Source organism: Trichoderma reesei (assembly GCF_000167675.1).
Source record: "Trichoderma reesei QM6a unplaced genomic scaffold TRIREscaffold_1, whole genome shotgun sequence".
NCBI classification, from domain to species: domain Eukaryota; kingdom Fungi; phylum Ascomycota; class Sordariomycetes; order Hypocreales; family Hypocreaceae; genus Trichoderma; species Trichoderma reesei.
Window position 1 is genome coordinate 2,932,649 of NW_006711148.1, and position 25,626 is coordinate 2,958,274.

General features: G+C 52.9%; 6 protein-coding genes across 6 annotated transcripts; 3 read left to right on the forward strand and 3 right to left on the reverse strand.

Moving 5' to 3' along the window:
- Positions 1 to 283: 283 nt before the first annotated feature.
- TRIREDRAFT_103180 (uncharacterized protein) lies at positions 284 to 5,342 on the forward strand (the record flags this gene model as incomplete). The annotated part of the gene is made up of 6 exons (XM_006961351.1): positions 284 to 384; positions 458 to 1,028; positions 1,133 to 1,760; positions 1,818 to 2,442; positions 2,504 to 5,190; positions 5,317 to 5,342. The coding sequence occupies 6 exons, from the start codon at positions 284 to 286 to the stop codon at positions 5,340 to 5,342; spliced, it is 4,638 nt and encodes a 1,545-aa protein (XP_006961413.1).
- Positions 5,343 to 5,619: 277 nt separating this feature from the next.
- Positions 5,620 to 6,258, reverse strand: TRIREDRAFT_54444 (uncharacterized protein; the record flags this gene model as incomplete). Its single annotated transcript, XM_006961797.1, has 1 exon — positions 5,620 to 6,258. One exon carries the CDS (start codon positions 6,256 to 6,258, stop codon positions 5,620 to 5,622), a length of 639 nt encoding a protein of 212 aa, XP_006961859.1.
- A 451-nt stretch (positions 6,259 to 6,709) lies between these two features.
- Positions 6,710 to 7,711, forward strand: TRIREDRAFT_53428 (uncharacterized protein; the record flags this gene model as incomplete). Its single annotated transcript, XM_006961352.1, has 4 exons — positions 6,710 to 6,901; positions 6,958 to 7,062; positions 7,120 to 7,462; positions 7,518 to 7,711. The coding sequence occupies 4 exons, from the start codon at positions 6,710 to 6,712 to the stop codon at positions 7,709 to 7,711; spliced, it is 834 nt and encodes a 277-aa protein (XP_006961414.1).
- A 5,943-nt stretch (positions 7,712 to 13,654) lies between these two features.
- Positions 13,655 to 14,461, reverse strand: TRIREDRAFT_31869 (uncharacterized protein; the record flags this gene model as incomplete). The annotated part of the gene is made up of 2 exons (XM_006960963.1): positions 13,655 to 14,144; positions 14,223 to 14,461. Coding segments are annotated over 2 exons (729 nt in total), but the record flags the coding sequence as incomplete, so codon positions are not given.
- A 3,425-nt stretch (positions 14,462 to 17,886) lies between these two features.
- On the forward strand, positions 17,887 to 19,804 carry TRIREDRAFT_54365 (transmembrane amino acid transporter protein; the record flags this gene model as incomplete). Its single annotated transcript, XM_006961353.1, has 3 exons — positions 17,887 to 18,795; positions 18,857 to 19,019; positions 19,080 to 19,804. The coding sequence occupies 3 exons, from the start codon at positions 17,887 to 17,889 to the stop codon at positions 19,802 to 19,804; spliced, it is 1,797 nt and encodes a 598-aa protein (XP_006961415.1).
- A 2,396-nt stretch (positions 19,805 to 22,200) lies between these two features.
- On the reverse strand, positions 22,201 to 24,444 carry rho1 (uncharacterized protein). The gene is made up of 5 exons (XM_006961799.1): positions 24,322 to 24,444; positions 24,137 to 24,164; positions 23,480 to 23,677; positions 23,277 to 23,411; positions 22,201 to 23,217 (listed from the first exon to the last, which is right to left on the reverse strand). The coding sequence occupies exons 1-5, from the start codon at positions 24,387 to 24,389 to the stop codon at positions 23,059 to 23,061; spliced, it is 588 nt and encodes a 195-aa protein (XP_006961861.1). The 5' UTR covers positions 24,390 to 24,444; the 3' UTR covers positions 22,201 to 23,058.
- Between the last annotated feature and the right edge of the window lie 1,182 nt (positions 24,445 to 25,626).

Sequence of the window (25,626 nt, forward strand, 5' to 3'; positions counted from 1 at the left end):
GGCACACCATTACATGTATAAACCGCCCGTGTGTGTTGATGGCACAGCCTCGCCGGGCATCCAAACAGGTTGTAGCAACACATGTCGTTCCGTCAAAACAGGTAGCCGATGCAGGCTGTGATTGGTGCCCTGCTAGCAGGAATGCCCAGGAGAATAACATGCCGTTGCGGCCCAAGCGGCTGCAGCGCCTGATTGCCACCTGCATCACAGTTGGTCATATACCGAAAGACTTAAGCAACAACTGAAGCAAAGCTCCATTGAACATACGTTACGAGCTCTCAAGATGGGGATCTCAAAACTAAAGCAGAAACTACGTGCCGGCACCTCCTCCTTACGGAAAGCCATCCGGGAGGGAACCGCCCGTGCGCAACCTGCCGATACGGTGTAATGCCGATCCCCTCGTCAGCCCGAGCATCCCTTCACGTCCATACAAGCCCTAATCGTTGACACCCAACAGGCCATCAAGCCAGATCAAAGCTGGCTCCACGGATCGAACTGGCAAACCAGATCAGCTAGAGCAGCTGCCGCCAAAGACCAGCGATGCCGACGATACGAACGATGTTGACAGTATCAACAATACCAAGGATGCCAACGCTCATCACAATAGTAACGATAATAATGATGTCGAAAATACGAATGATACCAGCAACATCAATGCTATCAACAATAACGACGTACCAATCCGCCATCTCTGGAATCTGGCGTACGAAAAGTTACGGAAGGAAGACGGACGACTCATCGACGACTACGAAGCCAAGATCCGCAACAGCCTCAGCGCTGGTGTTAGCTGTACCATTGGCTCAAATGTCAGTATGAGAGACCGGATGGAGAACATTCTCCGAAACAAGATGAAGGAGGTCAACGATAATGCCTGGAAAATCAGGTTTGGTACTTCCGAAGTTCAATTCAAGGATGTGGCGGACAATATACTGGGTGTCATCAACTGGGCGAATGAGTACATCACCAACGCTCTGAAACCGAATCCGTGCGCCTCCATGGCGTGGGCGGGCGTCAGTCTACTGCTACCGGTGAGTCAACTTGAGGATGTCTCGGTTACAAGACTTTCGTATGCCAGCTTCTTGTTCATTGACTAATTCATTACCCCCAGATCTTCCTAAATACCTCTACGCAGGCGGCCTCACTTGCGAAGGGCCTGAAATCAATATCATTCCTGATTGCGCAAAGTCGTTTGCGAGAAGATCTCTATGTTCGGCAATACGAGGCCGAGGCTCGGGTTCTCCATCAGGAGCGGCCAAGTTTGTCCCACCACGTATATAAAGACAGCCTGGAAATGCTGTATCGAGAGATACTGAGGTTCCAGGCCACGAGCTACTGCTACTATGCTAGTAATGGCGCATACCGACTAGGTCTGGATATGGTTAAATGGGAGGACTGGGACGAGCTGCTGGGTCGGGTTCACGACAGTGAAAGCAACTTCACGGCTGTTGAAGCGCTCTGGCGGGATCTTAAATACGATGAGGAGTGCTCAGCTGCTGAGAAACGGCACCAAGAGTCTCTGCATCAATGGACCGAGATGCGCACAGATTTGTCGAGCCTGCGCAGGGCCATTGAGTATGCCCAATCCGATGATAGTCGCCGGAAACTCCTGACTTGGCTCTGCGATGTTGATCCGTCCGAGATGTACAATGCTGCTCGTGATAAACATGCAGCTGACACAGGCGAGTGGCTTACGTCCAACAGTGAGGAGTTTAAAGCTTGGGAATCTTCTCCCTCGTCTTTTCTTTGGCTTCACGGAAAGGGTGCGTCTGCGGCCGAGGGTATAAAGCTCTTAGAACTGGTTGACTGACATTTTATAGCCGGTTCCGGAAAGTCCATCCTGAGCTCCGTCGTCATCAAACACCTGAAAGATCAGCACGCGTCCGATCCCTCGACTGCACTCGCCTTTTTCTACTTCAGCTTCAGCGACGTGAAGAAGCAAAGAGTAGGGCAGATGCTGGCATCGCTTGTTCAGCAGCTCTGCGCTCGACGACCTGACACACCGCAGCCGATCCAGAGGCTCAAGGAGTATCAGGAGAAGGGCCAGCGCCCAGATACCGAGACACTTGAATCAATCTTGCGAGCTGTTGCAACCGGGTTCTCAGCTGTTCACATTGTGATTGATGCTTTGGACGAGTGCCCGACTTTGCAGGGAGAGCGAAAAATGCTTCTAAAGAGCTTGCGCCAGATCATGACCGATGCACCTGCCAACCTCCATATGTTTTGCACAAGCAGGAAGGAGGCAGACATCAACACCGCAATGACTGATCTTCTGTCACTGCCCCTGAAGGCAGCTGCTATCAATTTAACTGCCGAAAGGGACATTCTCGACAAAGATATTGGCTCATTCATCGATTCAACGCTAGCTTCTGGGGATTGCTGTTCATGGCCGGATGATATCAAGGCCAAGGCGAGAAGATCGTTGATCAAGAAGGCAGACGGCATGTAAGCATTTGCAAGGAACCTGGTACACATACATCATCAAGAGTCTAACTGCGGGATCCAGGTTTCAGTATGTCTTCCTCCAGCTCGAAGCACTCCAGCGACTCTCCTCTTCTCGCGAGGTCCTTGAGGCGCTCTCAGGCTTGCCCTCCGGCCTTGACGCAACTTACGACAGGCTGCTTCTGAGCCTAGACAAGAGATTCCAATCTAATATAATTAGCTGTTTGAAATGGCTTGCCTTTTCCGAACGGAACCTTATGCTAGAGCAGCTCGCAGAGATATTCATCCTTCATCCCGAGCGCGACCCCCCGTTGGACGATTCGGAGCGGCTCTTCAAGCCCGAGGACGTTCTGAAATACTTGTCCAGTCTGATCGTCCTTCAAGAGGTGGAACGCGGATATAGGTGCTACACGACTATTCGACTGGCCCACCTCTCAGTCAAGGAGTATCTGCTCTCCAGTCGCATCCACAAAGGGCCCGCTAGGGACTTTGCTTTCAACGAAGAGGACGCCCATCTTCATATCGCGCACTCTTGCCTAGCTTACCATCTCCAACGGAGTGCCATGGTCGAGGAGGACACTGAGAACATCCAACTGAAGCGATATGCCGCCCGCGAGTGGCCATCGCATCTTGAGAAGGTGCCGCGCACATCTTGGCCGGACAAGGTAAAACAGGCAGTAAAACGAGCCCTCGCGATTCGCTGCCCGGCGTTGTATCACCAGCTCCGCGCAAGCAAAGACATGCCCCAACACAGCATTGGCCTCGGCGGCGATGCGCACATGTGGCTACGACCGCAGTGTTATGCCGCGCGGCAGGGTTTTCTTCAGCTTACGGATATACTGCTCTCGCGCGAGACTGGCGTCAATAAATACATAACCCGAACAGACCTCAATGCAGCCTTGCATGATGCAGCCTACGGAGGGCACATAGAGGTCGTCCAGCTGTGCCTAGACAAGGGTGCCGACGTCAATTCGAAGAGCGACATCTTCGGAGACGCCCTGCAGGCGGCGGCCTATAATGGACATGCTCCGATTGTGAGTCTCTTGCTAGACCAGGGCGCCGACATAGGCGCGCAGCGTGGCGGATGGGGTTCTGCTCTCCAGGCTGCTGCGGAGGCACAACAGCTAGAGATACTGAAGCTTCTTGTTGGCCGTGGTGCGAGTATCGACCTTCCGTCGAACGAGTCCGGCTGCGTTCTCACATCAGCCGTCAACTTCTGGTCCTGCGACTGTTTGTTATACCTTCTTGATGCCGGTGCCGACATCAATAGGCAGGGCGGCGGCATCCACGGGACCGCACTGCACGAGGCGGCAATGGGGTCTGGGACAGACATGGCCTTTCGATTGCTGCTTGAAAGAGGCGCAGACGTCAATGCACCAGGTGGGAAATACGGCTTCCCGCTTCAGGCAGTGTGCGCCAAGGGCGGCCCTGAAGAGTACGTCAAGCTCTTGTTAGATAAGGGTGCAGATGTAAATGCACAAGGGGGCGAGTTCGGTAACGCTCTGCAGGCAGTGTGCCATTATCGACATCCAAGATTGAGGATACGGCCTGAAATTACACGAGTCGTGGAGCAATTGATTGACAGAGGAGCTAATGTCAATGAGGAAGGGGGTCGGCTTGGGACAGCTTTGCAGGCCGCTTGCGCGAGCGGATATGATGAAGGCCTCGTGAATCTTTTGTTGGCGAAGGGGGCTGATGTGAACATCCACGGAGGAAAGTATGGCACCGCCTTGAATGCAGCGTGTCTCACCACCAATGGCCAGAATGTATACCGGGCTCTTCCCTATGATGAGAAGGGTTCGGGGTGGGTTTCTCCCAGAGAGAATATTATAGAGCGGCTGTTAGACAGAGACGCAGAGGTGAACGCACCACCATGTAGTTGCTGCGCGACGGCGCTGCAGGCAGCCTGCAAAGGCGGCATCATCGAGGAGGTGCGCATGTTGCTCGCCCGTGGAGCCGAAGTGAATGTCCAAGGGGGCAAGTATGGAACTGCACTCCAGGCAGCTTGTGCTGGTGCAGATACACATCGCAGCATGGACATAATCAGGCTTCTGCTTGAGCGTGGTGCTGATGTCCACGCCCGAGGCGGCTTCTACGGCAGCGCCTGGCACGCCGCTGCGGCGCAAACCTCCGACGAAGAAAATCAGAACGACCTGCTTGAGCAATTGCTGGACCTCGGTGTGGACATCAACGACGCGGGCGGAAAGCAGCACCCTACTGCCCTGCAAGCTGCCGTTGCGAACATCACTTGGTATAAGAGTGAATCCTGGGAGAACCGGATCTTGTTTCTACTCCATCGCGGCTCCGACCCCAACGAGGCAGCCGGGGAATATGGCTTCCCGCTGCAACACGCCTGCGCAATGCAGGTCGATGAGTCCATATCCCTGGCAGTTCCTGAAGATCGGGCCATATTCCTCCTCGAAAATGCCGATCTCAACGTCAACAATCAAGGCGGCTTGTTCGGGTCGGCTCTGCAGGCAGCGGCGTGGACAGGAAAAGCAAGAGTGGTAAAGATTTTGCTGGACAAGGGAGCCGATGTCAATATGCGTGGCGGCAAGTACGGCAGTCCGTTGAATGCGGCGGTCCTCCAGGGCTATTGCGATATTGTCGAAATACTTCTTGACCGCGGGGCAACGCCGGACTGCCACCAGTTTCAGGAGGCCGACGAGACTTGGCTACAAGAAGTGGAGGTGGAATGCAGTGAAGAAGCGGTGGAAAGGTATAGATTAGTTTGGGAAGGGCAGAAAAGCTGTATGTAGTTGAAGGATGTGTTTCTTTCAGTCATGGAGTAGTCTCCTGAAGCTTTTGGTAGATTCTGGCATGGCTTGGGAGATATTGAATATCATGAGTGGCTTATGCTGCATATCAAGGTTATAGATAGAAACTCAATAGGCTTTCAGTAACGACCTATAGAGAGAAGATTATACAGAAAACTAATACAGAGTGGCATCTCCTATCCATCTTTAGTCAAGGCAGTAAACTGATGATATTGATTTGCGGGAATGTTATGTAGCCACACCGATGCAACAACTCTACATTCTCCACCCACCCAATGCTTGTGTTTTCATGGAAGCAGATTAGCCATTTGCCGGACCTTATTTATATACAACTACCTGTAGTATAAGTGTCAAGCCCTCCTAAAGGCCGGTATGAGTTTGCGATGTACTCGGCGCAACTGTGCTATACCGGGCTGAGATGGTCAATGAGGCTATACACAAGACTGTTGACCACGGTACATCCATCTCCGTCACGGAGGGCTCGCCTGTATCCTGTATGTAGCCACTGATGAATATCCTCTATCCCCAGCCCCTTGAGATTCTGTTGTGCAATGATGCCATATGCGATTGTGCAACTTGTTGTAGACTCGCCAGGTTGTTGCGGAGGTAAATTTGGGCTGTCGTATCGGGAGGCAAAAGATAGGCCTATGTCAGAAGGATCTCTTTCTATATCATTCATTGATATCAAATCGGTCACGGCAATTTGTTCGTAAGTAGGTATATCATCGAGCCTCCTTTGTTCCCCCAAATTCTGGCAGCAACGTGACCCTGAGATGATTTGAGATGCGGTGGTGCTTGATCCATAGCCGAGGGTTGTCGCATCAGAAGGAGACCCTCTTCTTGCCTCGCTCTGTAGCCGCTCAACTTCAGCTGCAAGCGCCTTGATGCGATTCTCCGCGAAAGCCAACTGTCTCCGTGATTCCGCAAGTTCTGATTCAAGGCTGGAGATGTGAGCTTTGACTTTAGCTCGATGTCGCCGCTGGTTGTTCCGGATTCGATTGGCTTTTTGTTTGGGACAGCTGGAAGACCATTTGGATGTCATTGACGTGGGCGGGGAACTGCATGTAGGCATGCTGACTTTGATCCTGAATTGGGTTGGTCAAGCGATGATGAGGCGGTGAGACTTGAGGCAGTAAATTCTCAATAACCGTGTCGTCTTGACTTCAGACGACAATGAAGGCAGATTTCAGCTCGTTGCTAACCTTGTTCAGGTTGGATGTTGGAGAGACCCAACTTGGGTGGACGAGGGGGGGAGATGACATATCGAATAGTTGCCATATTAAGGATAGTGCGTCTATGATGTAAAGGATGCATACGGAGACGAACTCCAATTGGCCAAGAGTATCTCGACTTGGACAACTAGGATACCTAATGGGTGCTCAGAGGCATGTTGGGAGAGACTCATGCACAATCAGGTATAAAGAGGGTCCACGGGGCCCTTCTTCTCTCTCCTGTGACTTAATAGCAAACCTGGCATCAGTACCATTGTTACAATGAGTGCTCAGAACATTTACGCAGAAGTTGGCAAGCGATACTCTGCTGCTGCAGCAGGGGTCGAAGCCCAGTATGCCTCTTCCGTTGCAAAAGCCTTTGGGTATTCACTTGAGGAGCTATCAGACATTCCCCAGGATGCCAACCTTGGCCTCTCTTGCGGTAACCCCCTTGCTACGGCCACTCTCCGCGAAGTCTGCTTCTCTGAGCCCGAATGACTCTGTGAAGCGTTACTGACGAGTCATCATAGGGAGAGACTGTCATTGACCTTGGCAGCGGTGCTGGGTTTGACGTATTCCTTGCCGCCAATAAAGTTGGTCCAGAGGGCAAAGTGATTGGCGTAGACATGAACGAGGTGAGTTTCAGTCAAGGCCCACAGGAAGTCGTTCACCTTTCCCTCTAACATGCACAGGAAATGCTTAGGAAAGCCGAGGAATTGAAAGTTTCCTCCGGCAAGCAAAACGTCGAATTCGTCAAGTCGCAAATCACACGGATTGCTCTCGAAGACAGCATAGCAGACTGCATCATCTCCAACTGCGTCATCAATCTCGTGCCCGAAGAAGAGAAACAACTCGTCTTCCACGAAATGTTTCGTCTGCTGAAGCCCGGCGGACGAGTTGCCATCTCGGATATCCTAGCCAAGGGCCCGCTGCCTGAAGACCTTCGGAAGAGCATGGCCTTGTATGTTGGTTGCATTGCTGGAGCGAGCCAAGTGGGCATGTACCAGAAGTATTTGAAGGAAGCTGGGTTTCACGGTGGGGGAATCTATGCTCGCCATTTAGGAGACTGCTGGCTGACTGAAGTGTCTAGGTATTGTGATACAGGACACGGGAAACGATCTGAATGTCTATCGCAGTGCAGCTGTGGATAACTCCGGCCAGGACCCTTCCGATGGGACGCAAGACAAGTGCTGCTGTGCGAAAAGCTCGACACAAGACGGCTTTATCATGAAGGATGTGGACTATAATGAATGGACTGGTAAGTTACGCGATTTGTCTTTTTGACCAGACTGAACTAATAGCTCTCATAGCTTCGTACAACATATTCGCGGTCAAGCAGTAATGGGAGGCCACACTTGGAGGACTAAACTATTCTGTCAATGCCTTGAATTATGAAAACCAGTCCACTGATGAGCTCAGGTACCCAGCGGCAAGCATATATGTAGATTCCTCGTCATACTTCAACTTTTGCATACAACATACACGAATGGACCCTCGATTGTACCCTGGAGGGAGTGTGTCAGACCCAATGCGTAACTGGCTAGCATACACCGACGCCGTGAACTAATTTATTCGTTAGTTAACTGCCAGGCAGCCATCCTCCAGAATCTACTGACAACCTGAAGTTCCACCTGCTGGCCTTGCAAGTAGTGATCAGAGGTAAACAATCTGAAGCATTTAACATGGATGACGCTGATGAGAAAGCCACTGGACAGTGTCCAGGCATAGACGCGCTGTACGAGCACTTCTTACATGTCCCTGAATAATGGACGATACACCCTTTGCAGCTGCGAGCGACCTACTTGTGACAGCCATCAATCCAGCGCGTGGTGACTTGCCGGGGATGGATCACGACCGCTGCGCCGCTCTGCACAATCATCTCGTCCATTACGCCTGGATAGCTGAGGGCCGCCCACCCGAAAGATTACACCACAACAACAAGACCTTCTTCACCACCCATGGAGAAGCAGCAGAGGCTCTCCGCGAAAGGCTCAACCCCTCGCTGGCTGCTTTCCTTACCGCCGCCCAGCTGCCTCCCGATGGTCCGGATGACGCGGAGCCTGCGCCATTGTTTGTGTGGGCTGCCGGCATCTCTGAGCCAGACGACTTGTTTCTTCAAGAGGCGGCTGACTTGCACGACGAGCCAATTGACAGCCTAGTCTGCCTGTATTACCCCAACATCGGCCGTGGCGGAGAATCAGGGGGCGGCCTCATATATCACCAGCGGCATCATCGCGCCGCCGTGCTAATGCATATGGATGACTACGACTATGTCCTACCATTCGCGGCGCATCAAGAGCTTTGGCATCCTCTTGAGACGGTTCTCTCCAATTGGATCGGTCTCATCCATCTTGGAAAGGCTCTTGTCACAGCATCGCCTCGAGATGAACCTGGCCTCTTTGGCAACGAAAAGATTGGACCCTGGGAATGGCGGCCATACAGCGAGGCTCAGGTTTCGAATTGTGTCGCCGCATGGAGTCGGCTGTGTGAAGCCATGGAGAGGCGTATAGGCGACAATCCTGATACTGACGGTTCACAGCCTCTGCTCGTCTCCAGTGCCTTGGACGCAGCATCAGTCCCTGAACCTTGCTTTGCTCGCTGCTTTTTGACCCGCGCACGCCGGCCTCGCTTCCATCGCATTGCCCCAGGTCTTGTCTTGCCGCCTTCAGACGCAGCTGCCTTTGCGGCAATACAGCCCTTTACCGGATTGCCTCGCTCCCATGATGCCGTAATACCACCGATATGCCTCTTCCCTGCCGCACCAGGCCAGCAAAAAGTTGTCTTAACGGCATCATCTAGCCCCTTTTGCGGCGACTTTCATCCAACAACTGCCAATCTATTCGTCCCGTCCAAAGTTTGCGCCGGGGTATACAGTGAGTCTGTGGACAGAACCTCGGGTCACGACTACGCGGAGGAGGGTTTTTGGCTGCTTCTTCCATACGGCTTCGACAACTACTGGGGTGCCAGTGACGGCGCGCGGAAAAGCGACGGCTCGTTGATCGAGAGAGGCAAGCTGGCGGATCTCTTTCAGCATGGATACAAGCCTTTTGGGGGAGACTATTATCGCCCTCAGCGCCTGGAGCGTCTACTGGACTGGTGGTGCAAGCTTGTGGAGGAGGGTGTCTGGTCTGTTGGGCCCGAAGGCGTACAAGGAACTCTTGATATGTTCAAGGATGCTGGGACGGCACGTTGGAGAGACTATGTCATCCCGCCGACTTGGTGATCACTAGAGAATTCAGGCAGGCTGGTTTATTCTGAAATGCACAAGTAGCGCACACGGGCCTTATCTGTACAAGTAGAATCTGTTTCTGCTTGTCTATATAGATAGAAGCAAATAGAAGAACTCTCAAACCTGTGCCATGCCTATCAGATTCTCATTCAGTGACTCCAGCAAGAACAGATCTTGCCCAAGGAGGGTCGAGATGGAGGGGATCACGAGGGCATCGGAACAAACAGACCAGAGCACAGGTCTCGGAATTCGTGTAGAGCAACAAGTGTACGTGCAATTGAACGGAAGAGTGATGAATAGACTAAGCTAGCTAGAGAGTGCGGACGCAGATATCGAAGCCTGTGCTGCATTGACCCCAAGATCATGTGCCTTGGCACAGACCACTACAGCTCTGACAGAGATTTACTACACTTCGAATTGGAGGACTCGAAATCTACTTTCATCTTTTTCTAGGTTTTCTAGGCCCGACTTTTAGATGTTATTACCTTCTCATCATCTTCGTCTCGACACAACACGCTCTTCGATTCGTTTTCATGGCTTCCAGTCAGGATGGGGAGCAAGCCCCCCTTCTACAAGCAAATCGTCATGGCGACGACAATGCCGGAGAACCTGCGGTTGTAAATGCTCCTATATTTCGTCTGGCCATCATTGTGAAATGTCTTCTGTTGCTCGTCTTGATGGGTATTGGACAGACACTCATTATACGGCCACTGAATCAGATACAAGAAGACATCTTCTGTTACAAGCCTAACACAAACGATACAAGAGTTTTAGACAACTCCTCTTGCAGACACGACGAATCGTCTCTACTTCGAAGCTGGATAGCCGCTTCTGAAAGTATCATGACTTTCTTAACCGCTGCGCCATGTGGTATGGCGGCTGATTTATATGGACGTAAACGAATACTCCAGTTGTCCATTGCAGGTACCATTTTGGCACAGGCATTTCACGCGACTATCTGTGCGTGGATATATAACACGCTATATTCGAACACATTCAACTGACTGACTGTCTGACTGACCTCATCGCACTGCAGGTCGATTCCCACAAACGTTCCCAATACACTTGGTGGGGTTAAAGGGACTTTGGACTCTATTAGGGGGTGGTAGCACCGTTGTTTCAGCCATGATATTCACCATAGCAAGTGACATCACCTCAGACACGCAAAGGTAAGTGAACATATGTTCCCCGACCTATATTTTGCCATAAGTATTAACATCCTCGGCTGGTCAACAATGTTCTTCTGCCTTACGGGCGCTGTAATATCGGGTGGACTGCTCTCCTATCCGGTATTGCTAGTTCTTTCATACCTAGGCAGTTGGATTTCCGTATCTGCCGGGTTTGCTTGCCTATTTGCGTCGTTCTTGATCACGCTCACCTTGCCAGAGACTGGCGTACCTGGCGTCAGGAGTGGTGATCCAAGGATAGCATCTGAGATACCAATTCCTTCGTCTTACAATCCTCGACTCACCCGATTTCTAACGTCAATGGCCGGGTTAACCCATCGTGCTTTCACCGAGAACAAGAAGCTAGGCATGCTTATAGTAGCCTGTCTATTCACCACGACGGGCAGCAACGTACAACTCCTCTTTAACCAGTCATCTTCACAGCGACCCAGCTCCGCAGACATAGCAGTTAGTTCAACATGTTTCGCGCAATGCCCTATGAACCATCTTCCATCGCTGACCACCTGACACTAGATATACATCTCGATAGTTTGGTCCAGCATTCTAAAACTCGTCTTGTTGACCATGGTACTGCCGCTGATCAGCCATCTCCTCACCGAAAAACTACGCTTCAGTCCACTAAGAAGAGACGTATCCATCTCTCGGGCTAGCATTGTAGCTCTTGTGGTCGGATCTGTGGGGATAGCAATTGCAAAACAAGCCCAGTCAACCAAAGTGGTCGCAGCCATCTACGTCTATGCTCTTGGATGTGGCTATAGCCCAGCCATGTATAGCCTCCTTGGCCTTTTGTCCGGGGGCCATCACATTGGCCTGTTGTATGCAATTATTGGGGCAATGCAAAGCATAGGTACCTTTTTAGCCGGGCTAATGCTTGGGGCCACGGCTGAAATTGTGCCATTTATATTTACAGTCATGTTTTTGGCTGGTGTTGTGGGTGCCTTGTTTTATCTAAAGTTGGAAGACACAGAGGAAGGGGAGCCAATCTGGATTGATATGGATTATCTTGAGTCGCCGAGCAGTTAGTAAAATAGGGTCAACGGTTGGAAGATTTCAAAAGGACATAAGCAAAGAAGGGAAAAAGTAGGGGAGAAGAAGAGAAAAGAAGAAGAGAAAACCCCGTATGAAATGCAACTCCAGTTCTAGAGGCCTGGGATGCCAAATTGGAAGATAAAGCACTCAGGAGAAATGCTTGACAGGACCTCGAGTTTTCCACCACCTACCTACGGTAAGGTGCCACATATGCCGTAGATGCGTATACAACGCGTTCAAGTGTGGCGCATTTTCGAGTCAATTCAGGGATGGCTTCGATGCATGGCAGATCCAATTGCACACGAGCAGCGCAATGTGATGATATGGGCGATCTCTCGGCCGATATTTTCGTAAGGCAGACATGTCCAGTCCTCAATAAGCCCGTCGAAGATAACCCTTCTAGACGGCTGAGCATATCGAGCCCATCTAGGAGCCAGCTTCGTAAAACAGTTGGACGTAATGCTTCTTTTAGCCCAGCAATAATACTATTACTCCATCACCTATCAATCACCATGCCAACTCCAGAATAGGTACCGTAACCCGAAAGTCGTCCGTTGCTGCTACACAAAAACGCCGAAAAGCCGAGACATGTCCGCCGCCGCCCATCTCGTAATAATAAACGAAGTCGTCAAAAATCCATTCTGAAACCGTTCTGCGTCACTAATGCGGCCTGCATGGCAACGCATTCTTTACCTTGTTGCTTTACATGTTTCATCACTCTCTTGGCTCTCAGCACAGTCAAGGAGAAGCAAGGCAAGCGAGGTAGAGGATAGTAAATGCTCCATAGAGAGTGTGTAGCAGGGTTCCATCCAGAACCGCTGCTTGAGTTGAGCAGTGCATCTCATTCCTGGGCTTATCTTTATATTACCCCAGGACGTTGAAGTGAACGAAAACAGGAAAAAAAAAATACAAAACGTGATGCGGAGCAAGTAGAATCTGCTCGACGCTCAGGATATGACATGAAACCATAATGGTCAAAAGACCTCCACCCAGACAAAGCTCATCAACCCAAAGCAGCTCCATCACAAGATAGCTCTCCAGTCTATTCTTGTAGCTGTTTCCCTGTAGACCATGTCAGGATTGATGTATCTCCTTTGCAATCAAATCTCAGGGTATAGACCATCGAATGCTGGGTAGCTAACCGGCATATCGAGCACGACCTTGGTGTCTAGACCAGTTCCACTCGCTGTCTGATAGCCCTGGTCTGTATTTCTACCGGACCAATGTGTGTAACAAACATGTCATCTTTCTCAAAGATGAGTCTGTGAAACAGGCGGTGGTCGCTTCTCTAGTACCGGCTATTTTGCAAGAGGCAAGGCAATGAGCGTACAAGGGACAGGCAAACGTTGCCCGCGTGATGTAAAATCAAGAGAAAACGCCGAATCCAAAACCCTAACCAAGGAAATGTCGAAATGGTAAGAGACACTGTAGTCTAGCATCTAAGAAGCATGGCTCGTCTTTCGCCATAAAGACCAAAAGGACAGGCGCTGATGCTAAAAGGTGGTACCAGGCCCGGAGAGAGCAGGCAAACTTGGTACACAAGGGAGAAACCAAAGCATAATGGTCGTTGGACTCGGCAGACTCGGGAGTTTTCTGCACCATTATGCGTTGGACAAAGGCAGCATGTGCTTCCCCAAAAAAAGCCATCGTCATCACATACTACACCAGCTTGCTGTGCTGCAAAAGTCATCTGTGCGAGGCGACCGGCAGGCGCGGCGAGACCATTCCCAGGTCCGGCTTGCTGCTCTTCTTGTCCACCTTTTTCGAAGGCGGCACGCTCTGGTACAGATGGTGCAGCTTGATGTAGTCGTAGACGGAGCGCGGCAGATCGTGTGCGACCTGGCCGTTGCGGATCTGCGCGCGGGCCTTGGTGGACGAGACGTCGTTCTGGAAAGACGGCGGGACGACAAACATGTTGTTGCGGTACTTGCTCAGCGGCTGGATGGCGGCCTGGGTCGCGCACAGGGCCGGCCGCTCGACGATGAAGGCGCCGTAGTAGCCCAGCAGGACGTCGATGTCGGCGGGCGCCCAGATCTTGGGGTCGCTCATGGTGAGGGCGAGGTCGGCCCCGATGAGCAGCATCACGCGAGCCCGCACAAAGGTGCCGTCGGTGGTCTGGATGCCGCCCAGGACGTCGTTGAGCTGCTCGTCCAGGCGCTTGAGCACGTCGGCGGTGCGGGTGTAGACGGGACGGCCGGCCTCGTCGCGGCGCAGCGTCTCCCAGTCGTCGATCATGGCGTTGCTGCCGGTCTGCTCAATGGCGAGGCGGCACCTGATGTCGACAAGAATCAGCGGCTGGTCTTCTTCTAGTAGTAGTACTAGAGGAGGAGGGGGGAAATCCAGGGCTTACATGTTGATGCGGTGGTGAGCGGGCACCAGCGAGCTTTTGCCGTACGTGTCGCTGCACGGGCTCATGTAGCTGCCGACCAGCTCGAAGCCGGTGCCGTGGGCGTAGCTCTCGGCCGCGGAGAACATGGACATGTGCAGCAGCGTCGGCGGCGAGAAGCTGCCGCACGAGACCAGCACCAGCGGCGTCTTGTTTGCGTGCGTCAGGCGGCGCTTGAGCCTGTCGTGGGGGAACGAGTAGCCGTGGTAGGGCACCTCGGACAGCGGCTCGGGAGGGGGCGTCGGCGTGCCGGCGGGCACATTCGAGGGCCGGGGAGGCGACGAGGCAAAGGCTTCTGCCGTGATGCCGCCCATGGTGTGCGTCTGATTTGGCGAGGATGATGGATGGGTACGAGGTGGTGGTTGGTTGTGTGGTGATTGTGGCTGCGGTTTGGTTGAAGTCGGAGAGACTGATGACGAGAGAAGAGAGGGGGGGGAGAAGAGTGTCAAGAGAGGGAAGAGGAGAGGGAGTGAAGGCGGGAGAGTGCGCAAGAGCGTGAAAACGACAGACGACGCTTCTTATGCAGCAGCTCCATGTACTTGTAACTCGGCCGTCTCAGCAAGGGCTCCGTGATGCCGGTTGTCGGGCTGGTGGTTCGTCAGCGCAGGCGGGCCGGCAACGCTTCCGCTGCAAGTCAGTTCCCTGCAAGTCTGTCTGTACCTATGTAGGAACCAGGTCCTTGCAGACAATGCATGAAGCAGTAGAGTAAAAGAGAGAGAGAAAGAGAGAGAGAGGCTATTATCGTTGATCAAGTGCTGCTGGCATGCATCTGCCGCCGCTGGTGATCACGAGGGATGCTGGCAATGTGTGGAGAGCGCAGGACCGTGCAGATTGGATGGAGGAGGGGCAGAGAGGCAACCCTCGACAAAATCTAGATTTGCTCTCCGGACTCGGGCGGCTGAGGCGAGCAGGCTAGCAGGATTAGCAACACACTTGTGGCCAAGTCCGGGGCTTTTGCGTGCTGACTAGACACACAGTCCGGCTGCGGGTGACAGGAGAGTGTGAGATGGTGAGGAAAAAAAGAAAGGCGTCAGACAGGAAGAGACAACATGTATTATGAGGTAGAGAGAGAGCCAGACAGTCGAACCCTAGGTCAATTTGATCCCATCCCAAGCGAACCGGGCTCTCTCATGTCTCACTTTGCATTTCCGTCAAGGTTGTAGTATGTGAGAATCAGGTGGAATCAATCAATCCCCGTCAACCCTTCTTGGCTCTTGCTTGAGTCTCTCTGACCTCGTCTCTCTGCTGCCCTTCGCCAATTTGCCTCCTCTCGTCCTAGCTGCATTTTTCCTCATGGCTACGCCCGATTGTGCCATCCAGTTCCTTCGGGAATACCAAAACAGACACTCCGGTCTGCATGCTTTCATCTTGTTCTGCATTTGTCATGTCCGTCCGCAAGACACAAAGCAGCAAAAAAGCCCGCTTTCCAGCCCGTCAAGTCCGTGTAAAATGTACAATGACTACATACCGACATACACGGATCACGCTTACCAAGTCCACTACCAGCAGCAGTTCTGCTCCCCCCGACAGCCAGAGTTTGCGCCTCCATTCAATTGTTTCCACCGGCCTGCCGAGCCCGCGACTCCCGGTCCGGCTGCTCTTCCTAATAACAACATGAATATACAGTAATACATAGTGCTTCTCGCCCCCCCGATGAATCAGCGCCCATTGGCACATGGCCCTTCATGCCGTCAGCATGCTAGCTAATCTGGCCGGATATCTGCAGGGCATCTCTCTACCTAGCCTTACCCGCCCCGGTCCCACAGCGCCGCTGCTGGCAGGTTTTTTTGATGCAAGCACTTGTGCCTGTGCCTGTGCTTTGTTCTGCAAGGCTCGTGTGTGACCCCGAGTGACGTCTGCCGTACCATCGCCCAACGCACTGATGCATGTGCTGGGAGATGACTGCATGGACCGTGGCAGTTGGCTTGACTCCGCCTCCACAGGACTGAGGGTAGTCGAGGCTGGATGAACTCAATCTGGTTGGACCAAGGACTGTGATTGTGTGGTTCAGATGCTGAGCATTAAGCCGGAACGATGTTTATGTTTATCGTCTACATGTAATATCTTCCAAGTGCATGCAGAAGCGAACGACTTGTACAAGGCGCGATAAGTATCTCGATAAAATTTACCTGTTGGTCACACTATTGGTATAGCAATGGGTGCATTGAAGTCCAAATCAAGAAAGAGAGCGCGCAAGAGTATTGATGACACGCCACTTACACCGGCTTTCATTCACATGTAAGCATCATGAACTTGACAAACAATGAGGAGACATTGAACCGAAGTACTGTAAGGCACCATGACCTGCATATTAGGTGCCCTCACGTATCCTCCTCACTTTGAAGCCGAGAAAGAGAAGATGCTGCTTGTTTGTGGTGGTATAATGATAAGTCGACCAGAGGGTCTTCTCGCATCTGGTCTGAAGTATTCGTCAAACAAGTCACCCGTTGATGCTTGCAAGAGAATTGGTGACTTGAAAGACAATCCTGACGCCGGCCAAGCTCCATCGGGGCACTTCCAAGCTAGGGGAAAGGTGCCTGGGGTCTTTTTTTGGTTGAAGCTGTCGGATTTGATCTTGACAATGAGCACAGTGACACGATCCGAGAAGATGGTTTTGTTGATGCCAATGGCCATTTAGGTACCTACTAGTCAACCAGAGTCATCGACGTCCCATGACGAAAAGTCACTGCATCCCAAATAATTGTGCTCTTACATTAGATGTCAACATTGCAGCCGACTTACACCCTTTACCTATATACTGGTGGCCATCCACTGCGTGGGCGCTGCAGCTACCGGATTCCAAAATGTCGTGATCGGGAGGGTTATTTTCGTTGTGTCGATGCCAATGTCGCTTATTGCAGTATTTTTAACTTGTTATATCAAAAATTTCCATGGTTTTCCTTTCGATCTGCGTATTGGTCTATCATCAGTCAGTCAGGCCCGAGGTAAAAGGTATGGCGATAGGTATGCCCATGAGTTCTAGGCATCTCATACCTTGACCTGTCAGCCTAGTGCCACTCCTACATAGTATGGCTGTTCAACGTGACTTCTTTTGGCATCTGTTTTTCCAGTAATCACATCGTTTTCACTGTGAAGTCATCAATTTTCCTTTGCTTTCAATCTCCATTCACTCCAACAAGCCGGCGACAGCCTTTCCTGGAAGCACGACTATTGCGATTTTATGGAGGTTTAATCTCTATTGTCCACTATTTCAGCGCAAGCTCCGCCGCCTCTGCTGAGATGCCTAGCCTAGTCGGGCACGACTTTCATCATCCTCGCACAGCGCTAGTCCTGTTGAGGCTGCGCCCTTGCGCCGCTCCCGAAGTGCGGCAGCGACTGAATCGGATCCATGGAATTGAATTGCGCATCTGCACAAAGAAACCCCTGAATCTGCGTCTCTGCCTCGACGCCATCATTCCACCTCTTTGCACTTATTTTTCCTTCTTTTCTTTCTTCTTCTCCAATTGCTCTTCTTCTCTTGCTGGATCCTGCTTCACATTCTCGTTCTTCTCACGGCTTCTCCTTCTTCTTCTTCTTCCAACACCTGCGCTGCCCGGGCGAAAATGGTGACCGGGCAAGACGCCGCCTCGCTACACTGACCATGGCCCGGACGAACAACGGCGGCGAGATGACGTTTGACGGCGAGGACGGCCGGCTGCTGGCGCACGACTTCGGCTTCGGCCACGACGATGGCTCCCACGACGCCCGCAACAGCCCGCGAACCGATAGCCCCGCGAGCACCGACCTCGGCATCATCACCAGCGCCCTCAAGGCGCCGCGCTCCGAGTTCGACCACGAGGTCAAGACGCCGCGCACCCCCGGCCGGGTGCAGTTCGACCTGACGCCGCGCATCCTCAACTTCAGCGACGCGCCGCTCGGCCGCCTGTCGACGTCGACGTCGTCGTCGCTGTCGTCCGACGACCGCTTCGACCTCGACGACGCCGCCGCCGCCGCCGGCTACGACTCGCACCGCGTGCCGCTGCTGACGGACCTCGAGGCCCCCAGCGTCACCGTCGCCCGCGAGTGGGACGATGCCCACGGCGACGAGGAGCACGCAAACGCCGCCGAGGCCGAGCTGCGGCGGCCCAAGTCCGGCCTGCAGTCGGCGTTCATGAACATGGCCAACTCCATCATCGGCGCCGGCATCATCGGCCAGCCCTACGCCATGCGCCAGGCCGGCCTGCTGGCGGGCACCCTGCTGCTGCTGGCCCTGACCGTCGTCGTCGACTGGACCATCTGCCTCATCGTCATCAACAGCAAGCTGAGCGGCACCAGCAGCTTCCAGGGCACCGTCCAGCACTGCTTCGGCCGCCCGGGCCTCATTGCCATCAGCGTCGCCCAGTGGGTGTTTGCCTTTGGCGGCATGGTGGCCTTTGGCGTCATCGTCGGCGACACGATCCCCCATGTGCTCACGGCCATCTGGACGGACTTGGCCAGCGTGCCGGTGCTGGGGCTGCTGACGGACCGGAGGGTGGCCATTGCCGTCTTTTGCATGGGGATAAGCTATCCTCTGACTTTATACCGGGACATTGCAAAGGTGGGCTACATTGTTTTGGAAAAAAAGGTCTTGGGCAATCAATTGCTAATGGAAACAACAGCTGGCCAAGGCGAGCACGCTGGCCCTCATCGGCATGCTGGTCATTGTCGTGACGGTGCTGGTCCAGGGCGTCCTGGTCCCCTCGGCCGATCGAGGCTCGTTCAGCACGCCGCTGCTGACAATCAACGGCGGCATCTTTCAGGCGATTGGCGTGATATCATTCGGTATGCCTCTCGAGCCATCCAACACGTTGCAAGCTAAGCCCAGCTAACATGCAAGTGCAGCCTTCGTCTGCCACCACAACTCCCTCCTCATCTACGGCTCCCTCAAGACGCCCACCATCGACAACTTCTCCCGCGTGACGCACTACTCCACCGGCGTCTCCATGCTCGCCTGCCTCATCATGGCGCTCGGCGGCTTCCTCACGTTTGGCGACAAGACGCTGGGCAACGTGCTCAACAACTTCTCGTCCGACAACTCCATGGTCAACGTGGCCCGCCTGTGCTTCGGCCTCAACATGCTGACGACGCTGCCCCTCGAGGCCTTTGTCTGCCGCGAGGTCATGATCACCTACTTTTACCCCGACGAGCCCTTTGACCTGCGGCGGCACCTGATTCTCAGCACGGCGCTGGTTGCCGGCGCCACGACCCTCAGCATGTTGACGTGCGACCTGGGCATCGTCTTTGAGCTCGTCGGCGCCACCAGCGCGGTGGCCATGGCGTACATTCTGCCGCCCATGTGCTACATTAAGCTGACGACGAGAAGCTGGCGCACATACATGGCTGCTGCCATTGTGGTCTTTGGCGTGGCCGTCATGGTCATCAGTGTGATCCAGGCGGTAGACAAAATGATAAATGGTAAGTGTCTAGATTACTTATGCTGCCCGGCAGACTTGAACCACTGTTTCTTTGCTAACGAGTATGCCATACAGGTTCAGAGACCACGGCGCAATGCACTTAGAATACAAATGGCCGACCGCGCCCCCCACGAAACGACGTTTTTTTTTTAGAAATCTTGACTTGTACGACTATATTAGATAGAGAGAGCATGGAAACGGAATATGCATATTGGCCGCCTGGGCTGAAATAAGGACTGTATAAATAAGGAGAGCTGGCATTTTGCTGCGTTCATGTTGTGCGTTTTTCAGGTTCTGGAGTAGGCAGCGTTTGTCCGTCACAAAGGCATTTACATACATGCGGTAATGTATGTTGAGAGGAATAGATACAGAATTGCATACATGTCGGCATCACTCGACTGTACTTTCGCATGCGTTCTCCCATGTCTACCTTGTCATGACAAAAAAAAATCAGTATGCGCATTTTAACAAAATTGCCAACTCAAACTCTGCAACTCCCGGGTAGCCTGGCACTAGACCCATGATCCCATCTACTGCATATCGCAATCAAACAGAGCAGCAACACCAATCCTCAGATTTTACTCACACAGACAAACCTAGCATATACCTATTCAATGATACATATCATGCACGAGCATATTGCATACTAATACTCATCTCGCCTCCCCCCTGCGCGCAACAACAATCCGTCTCTCCTTATCCCCCCAAAACACAGCCCTTCGTCACATGAGTCTTGAATTCACCACCACCCCTAGGACACATGACTTGATCATCCATCCCCCTTGTGCCCCCCCCCCCCTCCACCCGCTACGCCATGAAGGTGATTTCTAGGCAGACAAAGGTAATTGTGCGCATTGAGGGACCAGGATTTGGTCAGCCACAACAGGGAGGCTTCTGACCGACTGTTAATACTGGTGGAGGGCGAAGGAGGAGGAGCAGCAGCTGGTGTATTAGTGTGATTGTGTTACTACCTTAGGTAGGTATGTATGAAGATAAGGCAGCTCAAGTTGACGCCTTTCGAAACCGGAGACTCCAGCATACATACCTCTCTAAAAGAACAGTGTTTCAACCCGTAGCGAGTCGTACAGCATCAAACTTCAACAAACCGCAGATGGTAGAATAATGTCACAACAGTATAAATAATAGAATAGACCAATCCCCTCCATCCTATTACTCAGAACAACACCCTTCCAGATAGCAATCTAGATTCAGACCAGACCAGCCCACCACCCCAATTCCCCGCTTAATGATGCCTTGAACCCATCAACATGCAGGGCCGCCAACCCTCTAAGCGTCGCTGTTCCCACGATGCTAGGGACCTTTATCACTAGGTCCCCTCTCTACCGTCTCTCTCAACACTATTGAGTATCACAGCTACCAGATGATTGCAACAAGAAAGGGCAGACACTAAGTACCTTAGGTAGATGGAAAGTTGCTGTCATCAAAACTTCCCGTAGTACTTCTCTACTCCCAGCACTACACACTAGTAGTACATAAGGTAGTCAACAACCACCCCCATCAAGCGTCCCTCAACCCATCCATCCATCCATCCACAAGACCAATAAGACTCCATCCAATTACCACCTCCCCAGAGACTAATTAGCACACATGCTTTAAAAAGGCACAGCACCCGCATCCCACGTCCAGACCCTACATCCGCGGAGTAAGATAGGGTACCAAATTTAACTCTTTAGGTCCCAGCAATCCTACATACCTATAAAAGAAGCCCTGGGACCATCCAAACTCCAAACTCCAACCTCCAACCCCGCCCCATCTCGACAATCTCTCTCATCGCCAACAACAACAACACCAACACAACCACCCCAATTTCAGACTCCCTTCAACCTCCATATAGAGGCATCATCGATCAATAGATTCAGAACCAAATCCATCATGCAGCCCGTCAACTTCAACCACACCTCCTGCCCCAAATGCTCCGCCACAATAACCTCCGGCACAAAGACCTGCCAGAGCTGCGGCGCCGTACGTCCCCCTCCTTCCTCCCTTTTGCCTCTTATTTACCCTCCTTTTCCTCTCTCTCTCTCTCTCTCTCTCTCTCTCTCTACTCATATATCCGCTTCATCACACCATATCTTCTGCAAACTAACAGTAAACAACACAGACATGCCCTAACTAAAACAACAAATCTCTCCATTCATTCATTCAACCCCTCCCCACCCGCGCTGGGAATGATACCTGCTATAGAGGAAAGGCTTATTATACTCGTATTACCTGTTATATACTCCTAGGTACTACAGGTGGTGCCGAATATAAGGGTCTGACGAACGACGAGAAACTGAATGTCGCCATGCTGTCCTCTGATACTAAGCTGCACGGTTATAACATGCGTCGTGACAAGGCAAGTCTCACATCTCGCCATGCAAGGGATTCGCCATGAACAGCCATCTAGAATAACCACTCGAAGCATACTTGGTCAAAGCAAACGGAGTGCAATGGCATGGCATGAAGCATTACAATCACAACTCAGTTCTAGAAGGAATCCTCAGACAACAAGAATACTGGCATCACAACAATGTTACTCGCAATCTAGCATGTTGTGCGTGTGTGTGCGTGTAAAGAACAAAGCGATATTACAACCAAACCAAGTAAAAAAAAAAAAAAGGTGAAGAAAAAAGTTCTCGGGACAATACAAGACAGGAAAAAGACACACAGCCTGTAGAAATAGAATAAAGGAAAAAGAAAAAAAGCGACAAATATATGATGACCTGTTGTAGAGACCGCTCGCAAGAGTCCCGGCAACTTCCAAAGTGCGAAAAATCCACAGCTACCTACTTACATCCTGCTCTCCTCTCCCATGACTAGACAAACTGCAGGCCCCTCCCCCTTCTCTCTATTCCCTCTGTACGCTCCCGCATCAACCATCGACCGCTCGCAGCTCAGGAGAAACAGAAAGCCAGCTCCAACATTAGGCTCGTCGACCCCGTCCCGCACCACTGGGAAGATACAGTAAAGCAAGACCGGCTTGCCCGCCGGCATTATGACAAGAGGCATAAGGGGGAAAACATCTGGTTTACCTTCTTTCGCAGTCGTCCCTCTTTCCCTAGAGAATCCTTACTCCATGACGGTGATGGGCCTGCAGAACCATGCACGCAACCAAGTAACCCTGCTCGCCCGTGTCCGCTGGCGAAAGACGCAAGACACGCAAAACGAGACAATCAAATTCCAAATCCCCGAGATAGAAAAAAAGAACCTATGCCCGGAGACAGCCGGAGGCCCCATTGTGGCCCGACATCCATCCTCTACCACCCAACCAGCCGCGTGTTGGTTTGTTCGACTTGGCTTGCGAAGAGCGTAGACGCATCGAGTTACAAGGGGAGGGAATGACCGAGCCGCAATTGGGGGAAACGGAGGTGCTCGGGATAGACAGGCACAAGGTGAGAACCCGTTTACAGAACAAGGCACTTCTTGTGGCTGCTCTTGCGGGTGGAGCGAGACATGAGAGCAGCGCGGGTGGCGTGCTCAAAGACCTCGCGGACACCCTGGCCGGTTCGGGCAGAGCACTCCAGGTACTTGTAGGCACCGATCTTCTTGGCAACAGCCTCAGCCTGCGTGCGTGTGTTAGTTTCATTGATGCAGTGTCGCGGACAAAGGCATGGTAACTCACGTCCGAAGAGGACACCGGCTTCTGGTTGGTTGCCCTCAAGGCCTCGATGGTGTTGGGATCGTCTCGCAGATCGGCCTTGCAGCCGACCAAGATGATGGGAAGACCTGAGCAGAAGTGCACGACCTCCGAGATCCACTGTTGGAGACGCGTTAGATGTGTGCTTCAACATGCAGGGAGCAGCTGCAGGTGAACAGATGACGTACCTTCTCAAGAACGTTGTCCAGAGAGTCAGGAGAGTCGATAGCGAAGCAAATCAGGATGACGTGAGAGTCGGGGTAGGAGAGGGGTCGGAGACGGTCATAATCTTCCTGTCCAGCCGTATCCCACAAGGCCAGCTCGACGTGCTTGTTGTCGACCTGGACATCGGCGACGTAGTTCTCGAAGACGGTAGGGACGTAGACCTAAAATGACGGGGCTATGTCAGCACGGAGTTGCTCATCCAGCAGCACGCAGCGATGCCGTCAAGTTCTTCTCTCTTGTCTGGGCGGATGACTCGAATGTGATGAGATAAGATGATGGATGATATTCGACGCAACATTGATGGGTCACGGGTCCAAGGAGACGCCTGCGGCCACTTTTGACACGTCAGGTATTTCCTGTCGCGCCTTGGGGGGGGGGGGGTCGACGCCAACGTCACACAGCACCCAATCTCAGGCTCGCAATGCATCACCGTCGACAAGAAGTTGAGTGATGGCGCTGGAGAGGCGTCGACTGTGGTATCAAGTCGCCAATGGCCATGTTGTGCGTGTATTTGTGTGTTGTATGGTGGTTGGCGGCAAAACATGAGGCGGCGGCTAATGGAAACGCGGCGGAGGGCAGAATAGGGGATGGGATGCAGACGGGCTGCGCTCGATGCGTACCTCAGGGAAAGCGCCCTTGGAGAAGACACTGAATCACAGATTGTCAGCCAAAATGGTCCTCTGGCGCGACTCGAGATGGCGATGCGTCCATCGCCCGGCGAGAGGCCACGGCTGCCTTTGGGGGGGAGGCGAGGCGTGCCGCGGAAAAAAAGACGGGCAAATTTCTGAGGGCGGCTCAAACTCACATCAACAAACAGGTTTTACCGCAGGCACCGTCGCCGACGATGACGAGCTTTCGGCGGATCTCAGCCATGGCGTCTGTGAAGCTTTGCGGGAGCGGGAGATGGAAGAGGCGGCTGGTTGGAGATGGGAAGGCAGAGTGTTGCGGTGGTGGTTGATGGCGGTGGTTGATGGAATGAAAGGAAGAAGCAGAAAGACGGACGTCAGAAGCAGAAGCAGAGCAGAAGGGGGAGTGTGACGGAAGACAAGCTGGGCCTGGCTTCTGGCCCGGGCTTTTGGCCTTTGCAAGGCACAAAGTACTGGGTACCTGGGTGCTTAGCACGGCGTACAGGTGACTTGGGTGGGGAGAGGGGGGGGATTGCGGCAGCGCAGCACAGAGCACAGCAGCAGAGGAGGAGCCTGGGCTGCCTTTTTGCTGGTTCGGGGGGCTGGTGACTGCGACTGGACGCCTTTTTCGGGGTCCTACTGTACGGGGGGAGGGAAAAATAACAACACACATAAAGTACCTAGTAGGTAAGGTAGAGATCATAAACGGAATACTAATGGGGACTGCCTGGTATCCGCCAGGTATCTCCCATGCGGATTCTAGCTGCAGCAGGACTTTGTCGACGATCACTGCTGCTGCCCTGTCCCTCAGTGAGCGCAGCGCAGCGAGTGCTCCTGGCCTCAGCGGGTGGCCGGTACCCGGTACCTCGAGCTAGCGCGTCCTGAGGCAGCCAACAATTTCTGGGGACTCGCCAATGGCTTCCACTGATTGCTCCAGGGCAGAAAGGAGCACGCGGAGGGAGCAGCAGCCACTTGGGCCTGGGCGCAGCTGGAGGTGCTCGGGGCTGCGTGAGTCCTCCCGACACAGCGATCCAGGCATTGGATGCCCATCTCCAATGTTAGGTGGTGCTCGTGTCGGTACCTGTACTTGCAGACAAAGAAGTACTAAGGTGCCGCTGCGAGTATTACTGTACAGTCCGAAGCTGTATTATCTCAGGAGTGCACACCTCGTCAGCCTCTTTTGTTTGCGCCTTGGCGGCTTGCAGCTGGCCCGGCTCAGCCATGAGCCGCTGCGTTCTAGGCTCTCGACGGAACGCTACAGCACTCGACCCTCTGCCGGTACCTGATTGACCGCTTACGACTCGCCGGGCAACATCCATGGCAGCTCATATTCGACACAGGCAAGAGAAACAAGAGGCAAAAGAGAGACCCCGGGCTGGACGCGTCGCCTGGCAGCGGCAGCGGCAGCGGGAGGTGGCTGAGACGCTGGGAGATAAGGCCAGAGACCTGCGGCCAGGTAACGCTAGAGCCCGCCAGGTACACTC

Coding starts and splice junctions, on each gene's coding strand:
- rho1 (XM_006961799.1), bottom strand. CDS start 24,389: ATGGCTGAGATCCGCCGAAAGCTCGTCATCGTCGGCGACGGTGCCTGC. Junction 23,412..23,479: donor TGGACAACGTTCTTGAGAAG/GTACGTCATCTG, acceptor CGTCTCCAACAG/TGGATCTCGGAGGTCGTGCA. Junction 23,218..23,276: donor AGCCGGTGTCCTCTTCGGAC/GTGAGTTACCAT, acceptor ACACGCACGCAG/GCTGAGGCTGTTGCCAAGAA.